Source organism: Rattus rattus, chromosome 5, assembly GCF_011064425.1.
Source record: "Rattus rattus isolate New Zealand chromosome 5, Rrattus_CSIRO_v1, whole genome shotgun sequence".
Classification (NCBI taxonomy): domain Eukaryota; kingdom Metazoa; phylum Chordata; class Mammalia; order Rodentia; family Muridae; genus Rattus; species Rattus rattus.
Window position 1 is genome coordinate 11,244,748 of NC_046158.1, and position 21,568 is coordinate 11,266,315.

Sequence of the window (21,568 nt, forward strand, 5' to 3'; positions counted from 1 at the left end):
GGACTTCTCTGTCTGGGCCGTAACACTGGTTTAAAGAAAGCCTGTGTGCTTTGTGAGGAGAACTGATCCATGTGACAGCACAAGAGTATCAGGGGCCCTTCTGTGGGGTCTTTGCAGTCATGGACTTCAAGGATGGTTGTGGGAAGGGGGTTTAGGGCAGTTAGAAGTGTGCCTCGACACCCCCCAAACCTCTCCAACTTCACCCCTGCTTTCACGAGGCTCGTGTTCCCTTTGTGCAAACATGCTACGTTCATACACAGAGCTCAGAATGAGGGATGGGGAAGAACAGGTTTGCCTATGTTCCTGACACAATTGGGAGGTCCCCACAGGAACAGACACTGGAATTTGGAAGCTCAGAGTGTGTCCTTTGGCAGAGGAGTGAGGATGTAGAGGTGTGTGTGCATTGTGGGGCATGTGCAGGAACATGGATATATGCACGTGTGTGCACATGTGTGTGCTCTGGGCTGTGCTTCCGTGCCCTCTCTTGGCTGTTGTACTGGAATACTGGCATCTGAAACCACAGATGGAGAGACGGAATTGCTGCATTCTGGTTCCTGGGCCCCAGTTGTCCCTGACTTCAGGCCATCCCCTGGGGTCATTCTCCAGTGTCCCTGCCCAGTGCTCTCCAAGCTCTACAGGTCCTCCCATGACTTCCAGCCAACCAGATGTGGCCCTGGGGTTGCTTGAAGAACGGTCTAGGGGCTTGTGGCACCCAGCACTTTTCCAGTGACATTCCTGGCAGAAGGATGCCCTACAGAGATTAGCAGTCACAGAGGCCCAGGGAATGACACTCCTGGCTGCAGTGTGGCATCCAGGGTGGTAGATCTCTGGATGCTTCCTGGCTTTTACAGATGTGGCAGTCAGGCGACATGGCCAGCCATCAGGAAGTCCGTGGGTGTGCCTCTTTTGAAGCTTTGACCTTCATGGGCCAGGCCCTCCACATCCCTGCCTGTTGCCCATCTTGGCTTTTCCTGGTAGGTGACACTGGTTTAGCTCTCCCTGCTGAGGGAGGCCAGCTCTAAGTGCGGACAGTGACATTGATGCCCTCATACAGCCTGACCTCCTTCGTTCAGGACTCTTGGGTCAGGCCATGGAGCATGAAGGACTGCAGTGTGGGAGGGAGGGCAGAGAACATTAACCTGACAGAGGTGATGGGCCTGAGCGCTCCTGGTCATCGGCTACTCCCTGCCAAGAGCTGCACCTCCCAAGCCCCTCCCCCAAGCTTGACTAGCACCATGGACGACAGTAACTAGCACTCTGGCACCTACCTAAAGGAGTTAATACACCTCCAGCTCCCAAGAACTAATCTTACAGCTGTTAGAGTTGACAGTCTGTCTAGCCCAGAACTAGCCAGCCAGTACCTTCTAGCTGGAGCAGAAAACGGCCTTGCCGGAGAGCCCCAGTGTGCATGGACTTCCAGTTTGCTTCACTTCACCTACCCCGATGCTTTGTGGAAATCACAGGGCAGGAGACAGAGAATCAGCAGTCAGGAGCTTTAAGGATGTCAAACTTGGCACTGCAACAGTTAGGGAGTGCAGATGGTCAGTGAGGGGCACCCGCTCCTGAGGCGGATGGTCAGCTAGGGCCACCCACGCCTGAAGCCGGAGGTCAACTGGGGTCCAGTCCACATCCTCACTAGCTCATACTAGTGGGTTGTTCCAGTGGCCCTGCGGTCATCTCTCAAATAACTGGTCCCCAAACTCAAATCTGAGCTCTTCCTGACCTGACCGCAGCTGGTGTCACCCACATCACTTGATCAGAAGCAGGACTGTCTGTCTGTCTGTCTTCTTCCCATCCCTCCGTGTGTGTGTGTGTGTGTGTGTGTGTGTGTGTGTGGCCGCCTGCAGGTGGCAGCCACACTCACTTGAACTGTAGCTGCTGCATGGGAGACAGGCTTCAGACCTGCCCAGGCCTCAGTAGTCACAGCTCACCCTGCTCACTCAGTACTTGATGAAGCCGAGTGCGGCCTAGCAATTTCTACCACCATCCTGACCACACTCTTCCTCCCCAGTGGACCCTCACAGAAGCCACCTCACTGCTCCTCACACGTTTATATAATTTGTGTTCCTAAACACTGGACTTTTCCGTTTTTGAAATTTACACAAACATCAGATGGGCAAACTCTCCCGGGACCGGGTTTTCAGTACGTTTTTCTCATTTGTCAAATCCTCTTTCCCTCCCGCAACTTTCCCCTTCCTTCTGCCTGAATGCTTGCCTTTTCTTCTTGAGAGTTTCTTATTATCCTAGGGTGACCTCAAGCTGACTGTGTGTCCGAGCAGGACCTTTGCTGACCTTTCTGCATCCACCCTCCCTAGCGCCCAGCTTACAGTTACCCTACACCACACCCACTTTAGGTAGGGTTGGGATCAAGTCCAGGGCCTCCAGACTGCTAATCAGTGGTTGCCAACTGGGCTATCTCCCAGCTAACTCGCACTTTTAACTTTTACTTTTTTTGAATTTGTGTTTTGTGATTGGTCCACGTTTGTGTCAGAATTTTGTTACTTTGTTTCTTAGATTCATTTTATGTGTATGCATGTTTTGCCTGCCTGCCTGTATGTCTGTGCACCACATAAATGCAGTGGCCACAGAGGCCAGAAGAAGGTGACATATTTCCTGCCACTGGAGTGACAGCTGGTTGTGAGCCACCATGTGGGCGATTGGGGATGGTGACTCGTGTCAGATACAATTTGCAAAAGTATCTCTTATTCTGTGGGCTGTTTTTTTAAAAATGTGTGTGTGTGTGTGTGTGTGTGTGTGTGTGTGTGTGTGTGTGTAATACCACACATGTTGGGATCAAACTCATAGGGGTTGGTTTTGAACTCAAGTTGTCAGGCTTGGCCGCAAGCTCCTTTGCCCACTGAGCTATCGAGTGGCCCCAGGCTGTCGCCGCTTTACTCCATTGTCAGGATCCTTTGAAGCCTCAAGCTTTCAGTTGTGTGAAGCCGTTTGTCTTTCCTGTTGCTGGCACTTCTGCTGTCTGTGGGGGACCTCTAACAAGCTCTGCACCACAAGCTCGCCCTCCATTGTTGTCTGAGGATTCGAAAGCCTTGGCGTCCAGGTCTAGGCTTGACTCATGTTGACTTTGGGGGTGTGGCGGACAAAACATCTTCCCTTTATTCCAATATAGTGGGCTTTGAGTTTCCCGTATTTGCAGAGTTACCAATTAACTGATCTCAGCACCTTTGCTGGTTTATTTTGGGCTCCTCACTCTGCCTCGAAAGTCCAGGCATCTATCTTTACCACACCGTTTCATCACTGTAGCTTTGTAATATGCTTTTTTTGCTTGAACTTTTTTGTTTGCTTTGTTGTTGTTTTTAGATAGGGTTCTATATACCAGGCTGGCCTGGAACTCACGGAGATGAGCCTACCTCTGCCTCCTGGGTGCTGGAATTAAAGGTGCGTGTCACAGAATCCAGCTTGCAATATGCTTAGAAGTCAGGGTGGTTTTCTTTTTTTAATTTTAATTTTTTAAATGTTTTTTTTTTTTTTACTAGGGCCCCTCGGGGTCCCATTGGAATGTTGGAATGAGATTTTATTCCCCAACCTTCAATGGGATTCTGGGAAGGACTGCAGTAAAACTGCAGGTCCCTCTGTGGTGTCCAGCTGTCAGCAGCATCGGGTCCCAGTGGCAGAGGGGCTTCTGTTTAGCCACGCCCTATATTCTGTTTGCAACATTCCCATGACTTCAGTGCCACAGAAGACTTGGCCTTCTTGGTTAAGTTTGTTCCTCGTCCTTTCTGCTCTGCTGCTATTGTAACTACGGTTGTAGTCTAGTTTCCGTTTGGGGTATCCTCTGTCATTGTACAGTGAGCTCTGAGTGTTGGCTGTCTGTCTACCGCAGCCCTCTCACAGTTAGCTTCTGCAAACTTGGTGAAGAGTAGAATTATCTGAGGGAGTCTCAGGGCATGGCCTCCCTCCGACTGGCCGGCAGGATGTCCATAGTTCACTTTCTTGATTGCTAATCGATGCAGGAGGACCCAGTCTACTGTGGGCAGTGACATCGCTGCCCTGGCAGACCCGGGTTTATATGAATTCTGGCTGCAGGAGCTGCCATGAATAAGCCAGTGTGTGGTATCCCTCCACGGTTTCTGCTTCAGGCTGTGCCTTGAATCCCTACCTTCCCTCAGTGATAGAGAACAGTGCCGTGGTGTGGTGAGGGATGCTGGGATACATGCTCCTCTCAGCTGGCTGCAGACATCTGTGGGTACTTAAGGTCCGAATACCGGGAGCTCCTAGGGTGTGTGCTCTCTCTCGGCTGGACGGGTTTACATTTGTGGAGAATCTGCATGTTGATTGTTCCATGTTTCTTCACATCTGCTGACTCTGTTGTTGTTTTGAGACAGGGCTTCTCTGTGTAGCCTTGCCCGACCTGGAACTCTCTTTACAGACCAGGCTGGCCTGGAACTTGCAGAGATCCACCCGTCTCTGCCTCCTAACTGCTGGGATTAAAGGCACATACCAATACAGCCTGGTGTCTACTGACTTTGTATCTAATCCCTACCATTGTCTGTGGGCTAGATGATACCAAGTCTCGATGGATGGTGGTCTGAAAATGTGACTTAAGATGCAAAAAGCATTTGGAGTCGACTAGGAGCCTTGGGATGACCCCGGTGGCTTGGATGGGTCCTAGATGTGATGAGAGGTGTGTTTGCAGGAAGAGGCAGGAGGCTCGTAGTGAGACTGGGGAGTGTATACAGCGTCTTCCTTACCCACGCCCCACTAGCATGGCCTACTGGTTGCCGTCTCTGAGCCTACATTGGCTGAAGTAGAAGTTCCTGGATATGTCAAGTGATGCAGACTCGCGTGGTGCTTTGCAGGACCCACGGGAGGACATGCAGTGTTTGACGAGTATAACTAGGACTCAATGGATGGCGTGCTTGCTTGCATAGGTGGCTTCCCAATGCTTTGTTGGCCTCAGCCTTCCATGGTCTTTGCTTTGTTGAGAGAGGCACAGCAGAGAACTTCTCCTGGGTGGATGGTCCTGGGACTTGTGCTGATTCGGCAGAGGCCTGGCTGTTTCTACTGGATCATACCCCTGCTGCTGATCCCTGTTTGTATCCTGACACTACTGAGCTGGGCTGCTGGTATCCTGACAGAGATTGGAATTGCCTCAAGGAACTGCTCCTCTTCAGGTCCACATCCTCTTGTCCTTTTCTCCCCTACCTTTGGACAAGAAGGGGGTGGAAGCATTTAAAAAACCCTTATCAAAAGCAGGTTTTAAAATCTAAGCCTACAAATGTCATTGTCACCCATGGCCGCTGTCAGTCTTAGACTTCCTGTGGGTTTCCGTATGATCATGACATGCCTCTGTTCTGGTGTGACATCGGGCTTTGAAAATAGGGGATCGACTAGAGTAACTGCACAGGGGACAGGTGTGGCTTGGAGACTGTTGCGAATGGGTTGGGCCAAGACACAAGGAAGCAGGTCTTAGAGACTAGATAAAACACAGGTGTCCACCAGGCCTAGTGAGACTTAACTGTTGGAGACCAGTGCCACCTGGTGGCAGCTCCCAGAGCTGCAGGCATCAAAAGGGACACTGAGCTTTCTGCAGGATCCTGCTCCATCCACATCTCCTACACCCATGTTGGCACCTGCTGCTTTCTAGACTGTGCTGCTCAGAAGGGTGGTCCCGGATTTCAGGCTGGGCTATTTACCTCCTAAAAAATCTGGCTGGCCATTCTTGGTCCCTTTGGGTGGCCAGCGTGAATATGCAGGAAAGGACAGGGGTTCTGGGTTCCAAACTCTCCTGACTTCATCACATAAGCCAGCAGCCTTTGTTGTCTGATCAAAAGGAATGAATTCTTTGTAAGAACACAGCAAACGCTGCACCCCACATCTGCTGGCTGCATTTGGGATTCTCCCACAGCCCATGTTCAGGACTCAAGTCGCTGGCCTGGCCTGAGGAGCCTGAAATCTGGCTCTAGACCAGCAGGGCTGTGGTGTTTATCACTACCTAGGGTGGCCACCCAGATATCACGGTCCACAGCTCCAGGCTGAGACAGCTCCATCCCAGGGGTCCAGGCTGGGAATACTGAGGCGTTCTACGTCCTTGCCTCTACCCTTTCATGGTGATCACCTAGGTAAGACCCGTTGATGCCTCCCTCACCGCACCCCCGGATCCTGGGCTGCCCCTGCTGAGACTCTCAGCCACCTCTCCTCAACAGCTCTGTCTCTAGTTTCCCGGAGACCTTTCCTCTGCCACAGAGCAGCGCCTGGCCCAGCAGCAGAAGGGGCGACATCTTGCTCTTCCGGATTCCATGCAGAGTTGGATTTATCAGCCCAAGGAGGACGTTTTCCTTGGCCGTTCACTTGGCCACACCTGGAATTAAGTAAAACACCTATGAAGGAGTTTGTTTTTCAAGACAGGGTTTCTCTGTATAGTTGTCTCTTGTTCTGGTTGTCCTAGAACTCACTCTATAGACCAGGCTGGCCTTGAACTCAGACATTCACCCCCTGACCCCCGCAGTGCTAGGATTAAAGGTGTGCACCACTACCACCAGTTGAGGGATTTTTTTTCTTAAATAAATCATTTTAAGTGGGAAGACCTTTTTTTGTTCTTTGTTTTCTGGGACAGGGTTTCTCTGTGTAGCCCTGGCTAACCTGGAACTAGCTCTGTAGACCAGGCTGGCCTTGAACTCAGAGATCCTCCTGCTTCTACCCCCGCAAATGCTGGGGTTAAAGGCATGCACCACCATCACCTGATGGGAAGACTCACTTTTAATCCAGATCTTTTGAGGTGAGAAGATCCACCTTTAATCTAGGCCCTATCATCTGTTGGCAGCCTATATAAAGGATAGGGAAGAAGGAAGCTTGCTCTCTCTTCGATTACTAAATCTGTTCTTTCGCTGGCATTGGAGCCTGTACGTTTTGGGGTTCTAGCACATACTGAGCTGAGACTTCCAGCCTTGTGAACTGAGTGACTGCTGGGTACTTGGACTAGCTGGACCACAGCCTGAAAGACATTCTAATTAATTTCACATGTATGTTCCTCTAGAGAACCCAGACTAATACAGACTTTGGTACCAGGAGTGGTTCTAGAGCAACAGGAGTATAAGGATGAATTTTTAAGTATCCAGAATAGGCTCTCCAATTTGCCAACACCCACAGTTACTGAAGCCTCTCCTGGAAGCTTGGAGAGCACTGAGAGCCCGTGGTGTGAACTGTTTACAGATTTAGGGAGACAAATGCGCTTGACTCTCCTGACTCACCGATTGTGAAGGGCCATGGATTTGGTGACTTCATATAAAACTTCTGAGAGTTTGTGGAAAAATAAGGAAAATGATGGTGCTGGCTGGTCCTAGCATCGCTTGATAAACTGACAGAGGAAAAGGATGAACTGCAGGAAAAAATTCACAAACTTCTAGCATTGCAGAATATATGAAGGCACTCACTGATAAAACTAACCAGCTCCATGCACATTAACAGTCTAATGTTCCCAAGTGTGCCCTGGAAGAGAATCTCCTCTCCAGCGGCCACAGAGCTCAAGTTGAAGTCAAACTGAAGTACTCACTATAAAGATGGCTGAATTACAGTGGAAATTCAAGCCCCACCTTGGAGGTGTCGGTGGTCACAGTGAGGGACTGGTGGGTAAAGCAGGGACCCGGTGACTCTGGGTGGGGATGTTGGGGGGACCTATTGCAGCCGAGAACGGTGAACCCTCGGATTCTCAAGGGTTTACCTCACCTGAGGAGGGAGTCTCTCCACCCTCAGTAGACGATGCATTCACACCCCTACCCTCTGAACTGTTGCCCCTTTCACCTTTGACTGAGAAAATCCATCCTTTGTTGTCTGCAAAGCCAGCAGTGACTTTCTCTGCAGGACATGCCAGGCTCGACCATACTGATGTCCCTCGGGGCCCACCAACGCTTTCCTCTAGACCTATAGCCAGACTTAAGGCAAAGCGCCCAGAGGGGAGGTAGGAAGTGCAGTCCCTGAGAAAGGGAACCACACTACTAAGGAGCTTCATGAGTTTGCTCACTCATTCAAGCAGAAGTCTGCGGAGTACATATGCAAATGGATTCTGAGGGTGATTGTTGTGGGGTAGGCACCAGAGAAGAATGCCTGGATATGAGTGTAAGCCAATAGAAGTCTTTATTAGCCAGGCAGCAACTGCACCGGGTGTTTGGGATGCCAGGGTTGCGTTGAACCTTTCACTGGGTGAGCTTTTAAGCATAAAACCCTTGTCCTGGGTTGACAGACTTCAGTTGACGAGAACAGTAAGCCAGAAGCAGAACAACAGAGGCCAGTACACGTGAAGACTTTACCAGAACTATGGACATTGATGGATTACGTGTTTGTTTTCCTTTTGGCAGTCGGCACTGTCTGTGTGCTCAGTTTTACAGCCCGAATGATCCTCTCATCATGGAGTCAGTTGTGCTAAGGCCTGGGTCCTGTTATAGCCATGTTGTGGGGCTCCCACCAGAGAAGATCACTCAGAAACTGTGAGACCAGTGAAAGTATTTATTGTAGCCAGACTTGGTACTCAAGTACAGAAGTGAGCCTTCCTCAGAGTCCTATTTAAGCAAGAAAACTGTGTCCTGGCTGGAAAGCCCTCATGGTTCCCTTCCTACAGCTACAGGCTAAGCAAACAGTTACAGAAAGCCAGACCGAGATTAGCAAAAGTAGGGAGGTCAGGCCTAGGCCTTGAGTTGTTTTTCTTCCTGGAATTGTTTTTCTTGGACTCCCTTACAGTTGCTGGCACTTTATCCAGCAAGACAACGTTCATTTAAGGTGACAAAATGGAGTCACTGTAGACAATTTGCAGCCCTTGTTACTGTAAGAAACATAAACTGGAGACCGAGTTTATTGACCTGGGCCCTTTTAGTGGAAATTCTAGGTTTAATATGGAAGCTCACACAGTTTAAAAAAAAAAAAAGATTTGTCCAAAGACGGCCTACGGACAAGGAGCTGTACCTGATATCCCTTGGTTTAGTGTTGATGAGGGATTGTAAGGTTCAAGGAAATTGCAAGGCTAGAGTTGGTACAGTATGTGAAACTATACCGTCCACAGTGGGAAGGCCCAGAAGAAAGCCCTTCATGAATCCTGTACGATGCAAAATGTTGACAGGAGCACCAGCATCTGAGGAGCTTGGTCGCCCTTTTTCCTGTGCCGGACTCTGGGGCTGGAGGGGCCGCTGCCCGGTTGAATGAATTAATGCTGCAGGTTTAGTTGGGCCCAAGGTAGCAGGGGCCAGATGGCAGCAGTGAATCGTGAAAGGCGAGCTGATTGTAGATGTCCTAATGGGCAGCACAGACAGAACAATGTCTGACCCTGAGTAATGGCCGACCGTAATGGCCAGGACAGGCAAAGTGAACTCCGCGGTGGCATCACTCGTCTGGTCCTTTGGTACTGGCTAATCAATCATGGTGTTTCCAGGCTTGGGATGGATAAGAAGCCTACTGAAGTTTTGTTTGATCTGTATAAGTGAAAAAATTATAAAACATACGAAGGCCACATCGGATCATGGCAAAAGTTAGACTCTTGCATGTGAATAAATTTCTAGACTTGAGCCAGTTTGCAGAAACAGAACCCCGTGAATGAAGGAATTCCCAGGTTCCCCTGGGAAGGACCTTGGTAAGTTACCTAGGGATTTTACTGTTAGACTTTTTGTAGAGGGTAGGTGCTAATGGCCTTTGTCAAGGTAACTGTACACTGTGGGGAAATGGAACGATCAGACTCTCCAGAGTCTTCTGGATACTGGTGGTGAAATGACACTGATTCTGGGAGATCCCAAGAAACACTGTGGCCTCCAGTTAAAGTAGGGGCTTATGGAGGACAGGTGATGAACGGAGCTTTGGCTGAAGTCTGACTCACAGTAGGTCTAGTGAAACCCTGAATTCATCCTGTGGTTATTTCCCCCGGTCCCAGAATGTATAAATGGGACAGACTTAGAAGTTGGCAGAATCCTCACACTGGTTCCCTGACCTGTGGAGTGAAGGCTGTTATGGTTGGACAGGCTAGACGGAAGCCTTTGGTTGCGTCATTTGGGGGAAAAGAACGAATCAAAACCAGTATCGCATCCCTGGAAGAACTGTAGGAGTTAGTGCCACCATCAATGACTTGAACAATGCAGGGGTGGCGGTCCCACATCTCCCTTTAACTCTCCTATCTGGGCAGTGCAGAAGACAAATGGGTTGTGAATGACAGTTGACTATGGAAAATTCAATTATGTAGTGTTTCTGACTGTAGCTGCTTTACGGTGGTGTGTGTACTTGGGCACATTGTCACGTCTCCTGGTGTGGTTCTTGGGTTTGTTGTGGGTCCTGAGATCTGCCTCTCTTTGCCTGCTGGTGGTGTCTGGACTCTGCCAATGAACCAGGGCAAAATCTGGGACAGGAGTCCGCAGCCCACGCTCCCCTTTCGTGGTGTGAGAATGCGGCTACACATCAGACCGGAGGAGACGAACGCCGTAGTTGAGGGTGCCCAGGCAGTGTCAATGTACTGGCCTGGAGAGAGGACTTCAGTATTAGGGTCCGAGGTCTGTGTCTCCCCTTGGGGCACAAAAGCGTCACTGTATGCCACTTGAAGGGGAGAGCAGAGCTGAGACAGCTAGTACCAGAAGGCTTTCTTCCTGAATCTTAGTGTTGGGGTTCTTTTAGGTAAAGGCCTTCCTTCCCCATGGGAATCTTAATGAATCAGCTCTCTGAGATGACCTTGGCTTACTCATATTTCTTTACTGGGGTGGTTGTGAATGCATACAAGTTATTCGGGGTAAACCCGGGATTATATAATTTTAAGGAAGGGCATGGGAATATCCAGGGAGGAAAGCTCATTGGCTGAAGGCTAAGGCTACTGAGGTGCTTCATTAACATGGAGAGGAGCTCCAGGTGCTGCATTACATGACTGACTCCCAGTGGTCCCCTCAGGTTGGGGTCATCGTTACATGTTCCAGAGCAGGCACAGAGGGCAGGGAGGGCTGTCTGAGATCTCTGAGATTCCCAAGGTTTGATCACACCTCACCTTACCAGTTCTCCTACCTGTCTGACAGCACAGCCCCTGTGCCCTATATATAGCCTGGTACACGGCACACGGTTATTGATCGAGCAAATGCCCTATGCTCAGTGTCCACCCTTAATACTCACAGAAGCAATTCACGTTGAGCTGGCCAGGCCGACAGTACTCCTTTAGTTTCATCTCAAGGATTTATTAACACTCCAGCCCTATGTCACAACTTGGGAGGGATCCTGATCATTTGTCTCTTTTATAAAATATCCCATTGGTGCACTCTATTGATGACATTATGCTGATTGGACCAGGTGAGCAGGAGGTGGCCACCACTTTGGACTTGTTGGTGGCACCATGCTCCTCAGAGGATGGGAAACAAGCACAAGTAAAATTCAAGGGCCTTCTACCTCAGTGGCATTCTTTGGAGTCCAGTGGGGTGGGGCGGCAGATGTCTAAGATTCCTGTCCTGTTTCCTTATCTATGGGGGGGGGTGTAGAGCAAGAGCCCATAAGGCAAGAGCAGTCCTAGACTGTGCAGAAGACAACATGGGGACCTGGGGACGCGTGGCTATGGGCTTATGTCCTTCACGCAGCCCTGTCGGAGAGGACAGGGTCTCTCTGTGGTCTGCCCGTGTTCATCAGTTACTTCCTGCCACTCTTCAGACCAGCCATTACTCGTATTCCCACACGTAATGATCAATTCTGTCAATTTGACAGTATCTATAATCTTGGGAACAACCCTTGAGAATGCCTGTGAGGAAGTTTCTAGATTGAGCTCAATGAGACGGAAGACCCACTATACATATCCGCGGCAGCGTTCCATGGGCTGGGTCCAGGATGGAATCAGAAAGTGAGGTAGATAGGCACCACCACCCACCTCTCTCTGCCTCCTGAGGAACAGCTGCCTCAGGCCCCTGCTGTTGCTCCCTCCCCACCACAAGGAACCCTGCCCGTGTGACGTAAAGTAAACCCTCTCTTCCTTAGGCTAACTTTGCTGCGAGACAGGCTAGGCTGACTCCGCGACAGGCTTCAGATTGGCAGTTCAGGAGACTAGGCCTAAATCTTTGTTTCCAAGAACTGGGCAAGTCCAGGCCTCAGAAGCTGCTCCCTCACCTGGCCTGAGGCAAGGACAGTGGGTCAGCAGCAGTTTCCAGCCCCCCACCCCCCAACTCCCCAGCAGTGGTTCTGGAATGTTCCTAGAGACAGAAGCAATGACTACCATAGAGGTCACCTACCCCTCTGTGGAATTCCCCTATTGTACTTTAAGTTGGGTCTGCAAACTCACCGGTGTGTCTCCATCTTGGTAACGGGAGACCCCAGTGTGCTGATCTTCTGCAGAATAAAGTGGTCTTTGCTTTTGCTCACTCCTTGAGTCTGGCGTATCATTCTTCAGTGACTCATGGACCCTTACAGCCGCAGGTACAAGGAAGCTAACAAAAGCACCAGTGCCGTCTCTCCTCCTCAGAGGGTCCTGAACACGGGGTGGCTTCCTGCACATCTGTCTGTGCTGTGGTTAAGCAGGCTGCACCAAACAGTCCACAGGCTGGGCTGCCTAGGGGTGCCAGGTACCTTCCACCTGGCCACTCTGCCTGCTACCAGTCCTTAGAAGGCGACGCAGACCCACGGGCCTTGCTGTCCCACAGCTGGAGTACTCCAGGAAGAGACTGTGTCCTAAGAAATATCTTGAAGTAGGCACTAGGCTCCTATGTGTGCACACGGTGAGTGGGCATGTGTATATGTGTATGTATGTATGTATGTATGTATGTATGTATGCATGCATGTATATGTGTATGTGAGTGATCCTGTATATAAGCATGCATTGTACACATCCATATGAATGAACACATGTATGTTTGAGCACATAAGCATGTGCATGTTCATGTATGCCTGTGTATGTGGGTGTGTTTGTGTGTGAGAATGTGTGTTTGGTGCTGAGCATTTGGTCATTTGTGTATGGCTGTATATGCCCTGCTCTGTCCTATGGAGGCAGTGCAGCTGGGTTCATTGTGCTGCCCCCCAGGAGCCACACTCACTTCCTGACTGCATGTCTTCTAATCTGGCCCCTTTTCTACAATTTCGCCATCACGCCTTTATATGCTGGCCCCAAGCCCAAGGCCCTGGCTTGCTAGAATGTGTCATCCGCTGCAGACTGTGGTCATGAACGTGTGAACATCTTACAGACTATGTGGATACATTGTTCACGTCTCTGCTGCAGTCCAGGAGAGTCACTCCCAGCCCATAAAACATTATAACTTCTATCCTGCCTGTTCCCCAGCACATGGGACACGCCCTTATCCCAGGTGGGTGGCTATCACTAGTCCCCAGGGAATCTAGTCCCAGAGCTCATCAGACAGGGTCTCAGCCTCTCATCTGAAGACTGGGTCTTCCAGGCCCTGTCTCCATAGAACCTCATGGGCCTGTGTGCAGGGTCCTTTAAGAGGTGACTCTGGGGCGTATAGATTGATGTCGTTATGCAGGTATAGGATAGAACAAGGCCTGTCATTGGATGAGAAGGAAGGATGGGCGGGAGAAAAGTTTTAGAGAGGAAGAGGACACCTGAGCGAGGAGAGGGGGCAGCCAAGAGAACATGGTGGCCAATGTTAAGATTTCTCTCTGCACATTTACAAGTTGCTATGAATATTCTTAAGGGATGGATGTGTACAGGACTTTGTGTTTCTAGATGAGCAAATTACATCTTATCTAGGTGGGAGGTTTATATCCTTATTAATTGGCTGTATATTGTACAGCTGTATTGAACATTGAGTATTTAGCATATAAATCTAGTTGTTGGGTTACAGTCTGTTGAGTCTTGATATTACCCGGTAGCTGAGACAAGAGTTCCTGCTGGCCAGGGCTGGCCAGGGTGAGTAGCAATGGGAGTGGAGAGACCACTGGGGCCAGAAGATAGCTAGGCTAACGTGGCGTGGTGCCTCACTGAAGCTAGCCGCCACTGAGATACGTTAAGGTTAGTTCTGTATGGCTCTACAGTGACCAAACTAACACCAGGTTGCGACTGCCTGGGTCTGAGAGTCCCAGGGGTCCAGCGTGGAGCGGTGACACAGGAACCGGCCGTGCCCTGTTTTATTATGCTTTAACAGGGGCTAGTCTCTTGGAAACTCTGAGGATGATCTTTGCTACCATGGAGGCCTGTTCCCAAGAAAGGATCTCCAAGTGCCACGTGCTACGTCCCTAAACATGTGCCAGTCTTCATTCTGACACTAAAGGAGGAAATTTATTTGGCAAAGGTCTTCGTACATGAGGTAAGATCAGTTTGGATGCCTGGGCGGCTTACATCTAATGGCAGAGGAAGAAATGCAGACACACAGGGTCCTGTGAAGACGGAGACCGACGCCATGGAGAGATGACCACAGGCCAGCATCTGAGAGAGGATGCCCAGGGCTGGCTCCACAGTGCCTGGATCTCAGGTCTCTGGGGTGCAAAGCTGCAAGGCAGTAAACCCCAAGCGTTGTATGCCGCACACGGCGTCCAGGGCCGTTTCACAGGGCCAACCTTCCCACTCTTCTCAGACACACTATGAAGGCCCCGCTACAACCCTGACTCTGGGAATACAACACGCAGTCTTCTACAAAGAGCTGGGTGTTCCCATGCCTTAGCAGGACAACCCAGTGATGGGCGGAGTATAAGCTTTGAGATGTGCAGCTCACGGTCACTCTGAGGTGGACCTCCCCCCGCTTCTCACACCAGCTCCGTGCTACCCTGTCCCATTCCCAACACCCTGGAGCTGCTGTCTTGTACTCAAACCAAAATTCACATACCAGAAGGCCCGGCTGGCTCCTCTTAACGTCTATAAATAGCAAAAATCTGGGGAGAAAGGGGGTGTCAGCTGGCTTGCCGAGCCCCTCCCTGACCACCAACCGCAATCCTCAAGGCACCTGTGCAAGCCACACCAGGCGGTAGCTGCCTTCTCCGGGCCTCTCTGAGTCAGAGAAGGGGACCCTACCTTTGTTTGTCATGTCGATGATGTTTTGTGAGCCCAGCCCATACAGTTTACAGATGTTTTCAAATCTTTCCTGGTAAGTCTCGTCAATCTTCATGAAGCGCCCTGGGGACAAATTTGGGACTTTTTTGTTGGGAGAGCAGGCACCATTCCATAACGTATCAAGAACCCACGGAAGATGCCTTGCCAGAGGCTGGGATTCCCAAGCAGACAGGGTCAGGTTACCATAGAGCGCCAGCACTTGGGTCTTGGTCCCGTTCTTGATGTTCTGCATGTAGAAGATGGCATACATTGTGTAGTCAGTCTCCACGAGCAGCACCTTGTTTTCCCCCTCATCTGCACAGAGACAGAGCTTAGCCCTCTGCCCTGGCACTGGGATTCCTCACTTCTCCAGTGAGTGCCGTGTGACTGATGTAGCTTCTGTTAGAGCGAGCATTGGAGGGACTGTGAGTTGGATGCCCAGGGCTAGCTCAGGAGACCGTGGCACGGAAGGGTGGGTGGCAGGGTGCTATGGCCCCGTCTGTGCCTTTGTGTGCCGCCTCCACAGAGAGGGCCAGATGGGGGCTGTCGAGTTGTACCCAGGATGATCGGCAGGGCCTCAGCAGAAAGGACTCCTCGCTATCAGATCGGAAAGAACAGGGTCCCACTCACAGGCAATGGAGAACTCCCCGCTATTCTTAGTCTTCTCACAGACCACGGTCACGGCTACACATTCTCCGTGTATCCTGGGGGGACAGGGAGGGGAGAGGCTCAGAGCAAGCACCATCCCCTTCCCCCTGCCGTGGCTTCCAACCACTCCAGAGGAAGCCTTTCAGCTCAACTCACTGGGAGGAGCACGGAACACAGCAATGGGCCAGGCACCCACTGACTCCACCATGCAGGTCCGCAGGGGAGAGCTGGTGCAGTCCACACCGCTGGCCCAAGCGCAGATGTGTGAGTGCGTGGAGGTCGTGTGGGGCATGGGAACATGTTCTCCCCCTCGTTTCAGCACAGAGGGTGATACGCACATGATGTGGAAGTCAAACTGCAGGTTGCTGTTGTTTAAAAACTGGATGTTCCGGATGAAGAGCCTCAGGTCTCCTTTTTCCTCAATGTACGTCATGTTGTCTGAGGCCATGGAAGCAAGGTGCCAGACCCCAGAAATCTGGAAGGAAAAGCTCAGTGGCGGGAGTCCTGACCATCCCTGGGGCTGCTTGGCCCTCTTGGCCTCACTCCTGGGTGAGTCCCCAGACACTAGCTCTAAAGCTGGGACCTCCCTCTGTCTTCTCATCCCTCGCTCTGCCCCATTTCTCCCAAAGCTCCTTCTGCACCCTCTGGTTGCCATCATGGCTGGGAATGTGGGAGACTCTCATGGCCCAGACCGTCTTCTTCCAGGTCAGCCTCCCCACCCAGTAAAGTGGGACAGGTACCCTTCACGAAGCCTGGCCCAGCCCTAGAAGGCTTGTCCCACCCTGGCCATGTTGTAGTTTTTCCCCACGGCAATGTGCAAGTTGAACTGCGCATTGGCCAGGTCCAGCGCCAGGCCCAGCACTAATACCACCAGCACCATTGTCTCTGGTGGACACCTTGGCTGGCATCCCCTTATGCCTCTTTCTGCCCTGCGGTTGTCAGCCTGTCCACACACATCCTGTGTCCTGTTGGAAGGCAGCCAGAGGCCCCCATTTAACTGGTCACATTCTAGAGCTGGCCACAGAACCCACTTGAATTGAGTAGCTCGGTCAGAAAGTGCCAGGGGGAAGTTGGGACCAAAAGGGTTTGGCACCAGCTCCCTGGACCCGGGCCAGCCTGCTGAGCCCATGTGGGCCTCTCTGAGCACTTGCTGTGTCTCTAAGCTTAGGAGCTAAAACCCAGAGCCCCAGTGTTTGAGTTCTAACGTCTGGCCTCGGCGTTTCTGTTTGAGGCTGCCTGGCTCCTCTCAGGCCATCTGCAGGGCTTGCATTTCGAGTTTGCAGCAGAGGTCGCCGCCCTGCCTGGAGGGTCTCACTGAATTTAGAGTATGGCTACAAAACTCCTGGAAAGACCCTGAGTGAAGGTACTCGTGGCCTCAGCTTCTCAGTTGAGGGGTCCTGAGAGAACCATGCTCTGGAGTTTGAGGGTACAGTGGTTCAGGAACACAGATGCGGGGTCTGGTCATGGGAGGTGGGGGTGAAATGTTTTTTGGAAATGTCTGCACAGCTTCACCAGGCGTGTCACAGGACGCTGGCTACCACTGCCTCCAGGCACCGGTGCGTTGGTGGCACTGAAAGAAAGATGATCTCTCTGAATGAACAAAGCTAAGCTTGGCAGGCAGGGCCGGAAGAGCTTGGCACCCAGCAACCCAGAGGGCAGACACCCACTGGCTGCCACTTCCCTACGTGGGTAGTTCTGCCTGGACTGATGTGGTTCTGAGATAAAGTGTGGGAACCCAACAGTCGCCAGGTACCAGGCAGGCATTACGCATTGTTAGAATCACACAGGATCAGTGACAGCCGTTTGACGTCTAAGCATCCTTTCTGAGGGCCGTTGTCTGTAACGACGTTAGGGCAGGGCAGTGTAACCCCAGTGCTGTTGACCTCTCCTCCACTCCCCAGCTGCTTCCGGCAAAAAAGTTATCGGTCCAACCACCTTGTATTACTCCACACAGGCCGGTGAGCCCTTTCTGGCTTTAGTGCAACCCATCACAAGCCTTGGGGTACTCCTGGTGAGTCCACATGCCCTGGTGGCCTAGTGGATGGACTGCTGCGGGTCGTAGAAAAGAAGCAATGAATGTGATTGGCACAAACCTTCATTTGCATAACGACTCTGCTATGACTAGAGCAGAGCACCCCATAGCTGGCTTGGTGGCTGTCTGCCTCGCTACCTCTTCCCCGCCTACCCTGGTATTGCAGCATTCAGTTGAATAAAAACCTCCTCACGCATGTGACTTTTGTGGTTTGTAACTTCGTTTGAGACAAGGTTTCGTGTAGCCAAAGGTGACCTTGAATTCTTGATCATTTGCCTCCATTCTGGCATTTCGAGCACATTGTTTGACTGCTCTTGCCTATACTCAGTGAGAGTCTAGCTCAGTCATGCAGAAAGAGAAGCGGGAGAGACAATGGAACATCGGTGGCACCAGACGCAGCAGGGCTGACACAGCAAACTGCAGAAATGGCAGCGCAGCCAGTCACAGTCACAGTTGACTGTGACCTGCAGAGCAGTGCGCAGGCCAAGCTGCAAAGACATCGGCGCTGCATAGACACTTGCAAAGCATCCACGATGGTAGGTAGTGGTCAGCAGCAGAGCAGCAGCAGCAGCAGCAGCAGCAGCAGCAGCAGCAGCAGCAGCAGCAGCAGCAGAGCAACAGCAGCAGCAGCAGCCTCCTTCCCCCACGGCAACAGCTGTGACAGTGGCCATAGTAACAGGAGGCCCTGAGCTGTCTGCGGACTCGGGCTAGTGAGGAACCAGTGAAGAGATGGAAGGAGGATGGAGGGCTGAAGCTAAAGAACAAAAGGCTGTAAAGAGGTGGAGAAGAGCCACCGAAGTCTAAGGGCAGCAGACATGTTCCTAAGAGCTGCAAAGGCCACAGGACACAGGAAGGAAGCTGGGACGCTGCCCAGGGTCAGGAGCTCAGAATCCTTACTTTACAAGCAGCACAAAGCTACAACACTGGAAGGATTTTAGGTCCGGCTACCTAAAGCTACCCAAGAGCTGGGACACTAGAGGGCGCCACCTGCTGTGGATCCTCGCTGGTATTTGCTTTCCCTCACTGCCGTGGAATACTCAGAGAAACAGAGTGCCAGGACCAGCTCTTGAACTGTACAGTAGAGCAAAAGAAGCCCAACTAGATGATTTACAGCAGGCCCAGAAGTCTCAGAAACGGTGCCTGCCGTGGCCCATCTCGAGGGAAGGAAAGTGAGTGGTTTGTTCCCTGTGTCTACAGCCATAGACGCCCCAGGAGTATGCAGAAGCCCACAGCCCACCTGCAAGGCTGTGTGGCCCTCTCCCAAGCAAACCCAGGTTTTCTGTCAGAAGACGGAGTAGGGCTCTCTCTCTCTCTCTCTCTCTCTCTCTCTCTCTCTCTCTCTCTCTCTCTCTCAGAAAATGTCCACGCTTTCCTTCTAGGTCTTGTGAGAAGTCTCTCCAGTGTGGAGAGTCCAGCTGTTGGTAGGTGTGAGTGAAAGAACCTAGCTCAGAGTCTCAGGATGGTGCGCCCCAGGAACCACCGATCCCGGATGAGCCCCCAAATGAAAGATCCCCGAAGAGAGAGACCCTTACTTAAGTCTTGGGAAATCGCGGACCCCAGACACAGAGAGACCATTTTGGATGTATTAAGCAAAGGCGAGGTTTATTATGGAGACCTATTATGGAGATCTCCGGGCCGACACGTATCCCATGCAGGAGACAGAGGTGTCGACCCCGAAACTCAAAAGTCAGGGGTTTATATAGGGAAAGCTAGGGGGTTTGGCACGGTTACACACAATTGGCTAATTTCTGGTGTGGCTATAAGTGATTGGCTCATTTAAACATAGCAGTGAGATCACAACACAGCAGAAGAGTACGTGCTGACTGGGGCATTCAGGATCTTAGAAGCTAGGGGCTTATCAGGGTTTGAAGGACATCTGGTTAAAGGGTGACTCTGAGTAAGCTGGGGGAGGTGCCCTCCTGCCAAATGGTTTATGAGTCAGTCTTGATAGCTTGGGCTGGTTCCTGCATTCCTTTTCTTTATCTTTATGGCCTGTCAGTCCTGGCTGCAGGGCGGGCCCTGCCCTGCCTGGACAGTGTTTAGCCCTGAGTCTGTGGATTTTGAAACTTACTCTTTTAATTTTATATTTTTAAACCTTAAATCTGTATAATTTTCCTTTCATGAGGAGGTGTTTGTGGTGGGAGAGCATGTTGTGATGAACATTCATGTGGGAAAGCCATTCCCTTCGTGTGGCCACAGGGGTTCCTCCACAGCCTCTGTCAGACTGTTCTGCTACATCCCTACTCATCTAACTCCAAGGAACACAGGCACCCTGGGTCTGCTTTAGGATGAAAGCCCAGCTCAAGGGTCAAAGGTGCATGCAGCAATAAGTATAAGCGAATGAAAGAGATCCCGAGATACAAACTGCAAAGGAAGACTTCAATGTACTTCTGTTTGCAGATGATATGACAATATACATAAGTGACCTCAAAAATTCTACCAGTGAACTCCTACATCTGATAAACTACTTCAGCAAAGTGGCTGGAAACAAGATTGCCTTAAAAAAAACAACCAGTACTCTGCCTATAAACCAATAAGAAAAGGACTGAAAAAGACATCAGGGAAACAACTTTCATAATAGCTGCAAACAATATAAAATGTTAGTGTAACTCTAACCAAGTAAGTGAAAGACAGTAAGACAAAAACCTCAAGTAGCGTATGATGGTTTGCATATGATTGGCCCAGAGAGTGGCACTATTAGAAGATGTGGCCTTGTTGGAGGAAGTGTGTCACTGTGGGAGTGGGCTTGGAGGCCCTCCTCCTAGCTGCCTGAGGGTGAAGGTATAGAACTCAGCTCCTCCTGCACCATGCCTGCCTGGATGCTGCGATGCTGCCAGGCTCCCACCTTGATGATAATGGACTGACCCTCTGAACCTGTAAGCCAGCTCCAATGAAATGTTGTCCTTTATAAAATTTGCATTGGTAATGGTGTCTGTTCATAGCAAGAAGACTCTAACTAGACAGAAGTTGGTACCAGGAGTGGGGTATTGCTATGATAGGCCTGACCATGCTTTTGTTTAGAAGAATGGATTTGGGGACTTTGGATTTGGAAAGGAGTAGAATGCTTTACATGGGACTTAATGGGCTATCTTAGTAGGAATGCAGAAGTTTTTATTACTAAGAGTGTTTTGAATTGTGCAGGCCTGGCCCAAGAGGTTTCAGAGGAGAAGAATTTCGGTATGTGCTGTAAAGACTATATTTGTGGTATTTTGGTGAAGAATGTGGCTGCTTTTTGTCCTTGTCTGAAGAGTTGGCCTGAGGATAGGGTGAAAAGACTCAGATTAATTACATTGACAAAGGAAGTCTCAGAAACACCTATCATAGTTTCCTTCTCTGGTAGTCTCATGAAGAGCATTATAATGAAAAAAGGGAAGTCGAGAAAGGAAAATACAAAATATGTGGTTCAAGTATTAAAGGGGGCACCTGGAAGTGGAATGGAGCTGCATCCTGTGTTCAAGGATATTAAATTGAGTTAAGGAAGTAATGACCGTGGGGCAAGATTCCACCCAGCTAAGTTAGCTCCAGGCAACTTAGTACAAACCTTTAACCCCAGGAGACAGGCATACAGACCTCTAAATTCAAGGTCAATGTACTGAGCAAGATCCAGGACAGACCAGCTTAGACAGTGAAGGAGTTAGAAAAGAGGAAGCTGGTGATAATGTAATAGAACAAGGGGGCCATGTTCCAGCTCCTGCAAGCAGCAAAACTCAGCAGTTTCAGCCATGTGTCTCTGGCTTTATATTCAAGAGGAGAAGACTCCTGGGACAATTGACGCTGGTCAGCTGGAGCTAAGAAGGAGACCAGCGTCACTGAGGTGAAATCTCTGGGAAGGGTTTTCTGAGAGCTGTGTTCCAGAGATGCCAAGGTTGTACCTCGTGCTGTGGCTGGACTTGGTCATGTGCTGCTGCTGTGGGGTGACAGAGCTTAAGTGTCCTGTGGCTGGGGATGTGGGGTGAGCATCCCGT

At 50.7% G+C, this 21,568-nt stretch overlaps 1 protein-coding gene across 1 annotated transcript; it reads right to left on the reverse strand.

The window, feature by feature from the left end:
- Positions 1-14,154: 14,154 nt before the first annotated feature.
- On the reverse strand, positions 14,155-16,456 carry Lcn9 (lipocalin 9). The gene is made up of 7 exons (XM_032901866.1): positions 16,353-16,456; positions 15,910-16,046; positions 15,554-15,627; positions 15,128-15,238; positions 14,906-15,007; positions 14,721-14,766; positions 14,155-14,386 (listed from the first exon to the last, which is right to left on the reverse strand). The coding sequence occupies exons 1-6, from the start codon at positions 16,449-16,451 to the stop codon at positions 14,750-14,752; spliced, it is 540 nt and encodes a 179-aa protein (XP_032757757.1). The 5' UTR covers positions 16,452-16,456; the 3' UTR covers positions 14,155-14,386; positions 14,721-14,749.
- Between the last annotated feature and the right edge of the window lie 5,112 nt (positions 16,457-21,568).

Coding starts and splice junctions, on each gene's coding strand:
- Lcn9 (XM_032901866.1), bottom strand. CDS start 16,451: ATGGTGCTGGTGGTATTAGTGCTGGGCCTGGCGCTGGACCTGGCCAAT. Junction 16,047..16,352: donor AAAACTACAACATGGCCAGG/GTGGGACAAGCC, acceptor TTTTCCTTCCAG/ATTTCTGGGGTCTGGCACCT. Junction 15,239..15,553: donor CGGGGAGTTCTCCATTGCCT/GTGAGTGGGACC, acceptor GTCTCTGTGCAG/ATGAGGGGGAAAACAAGGTG.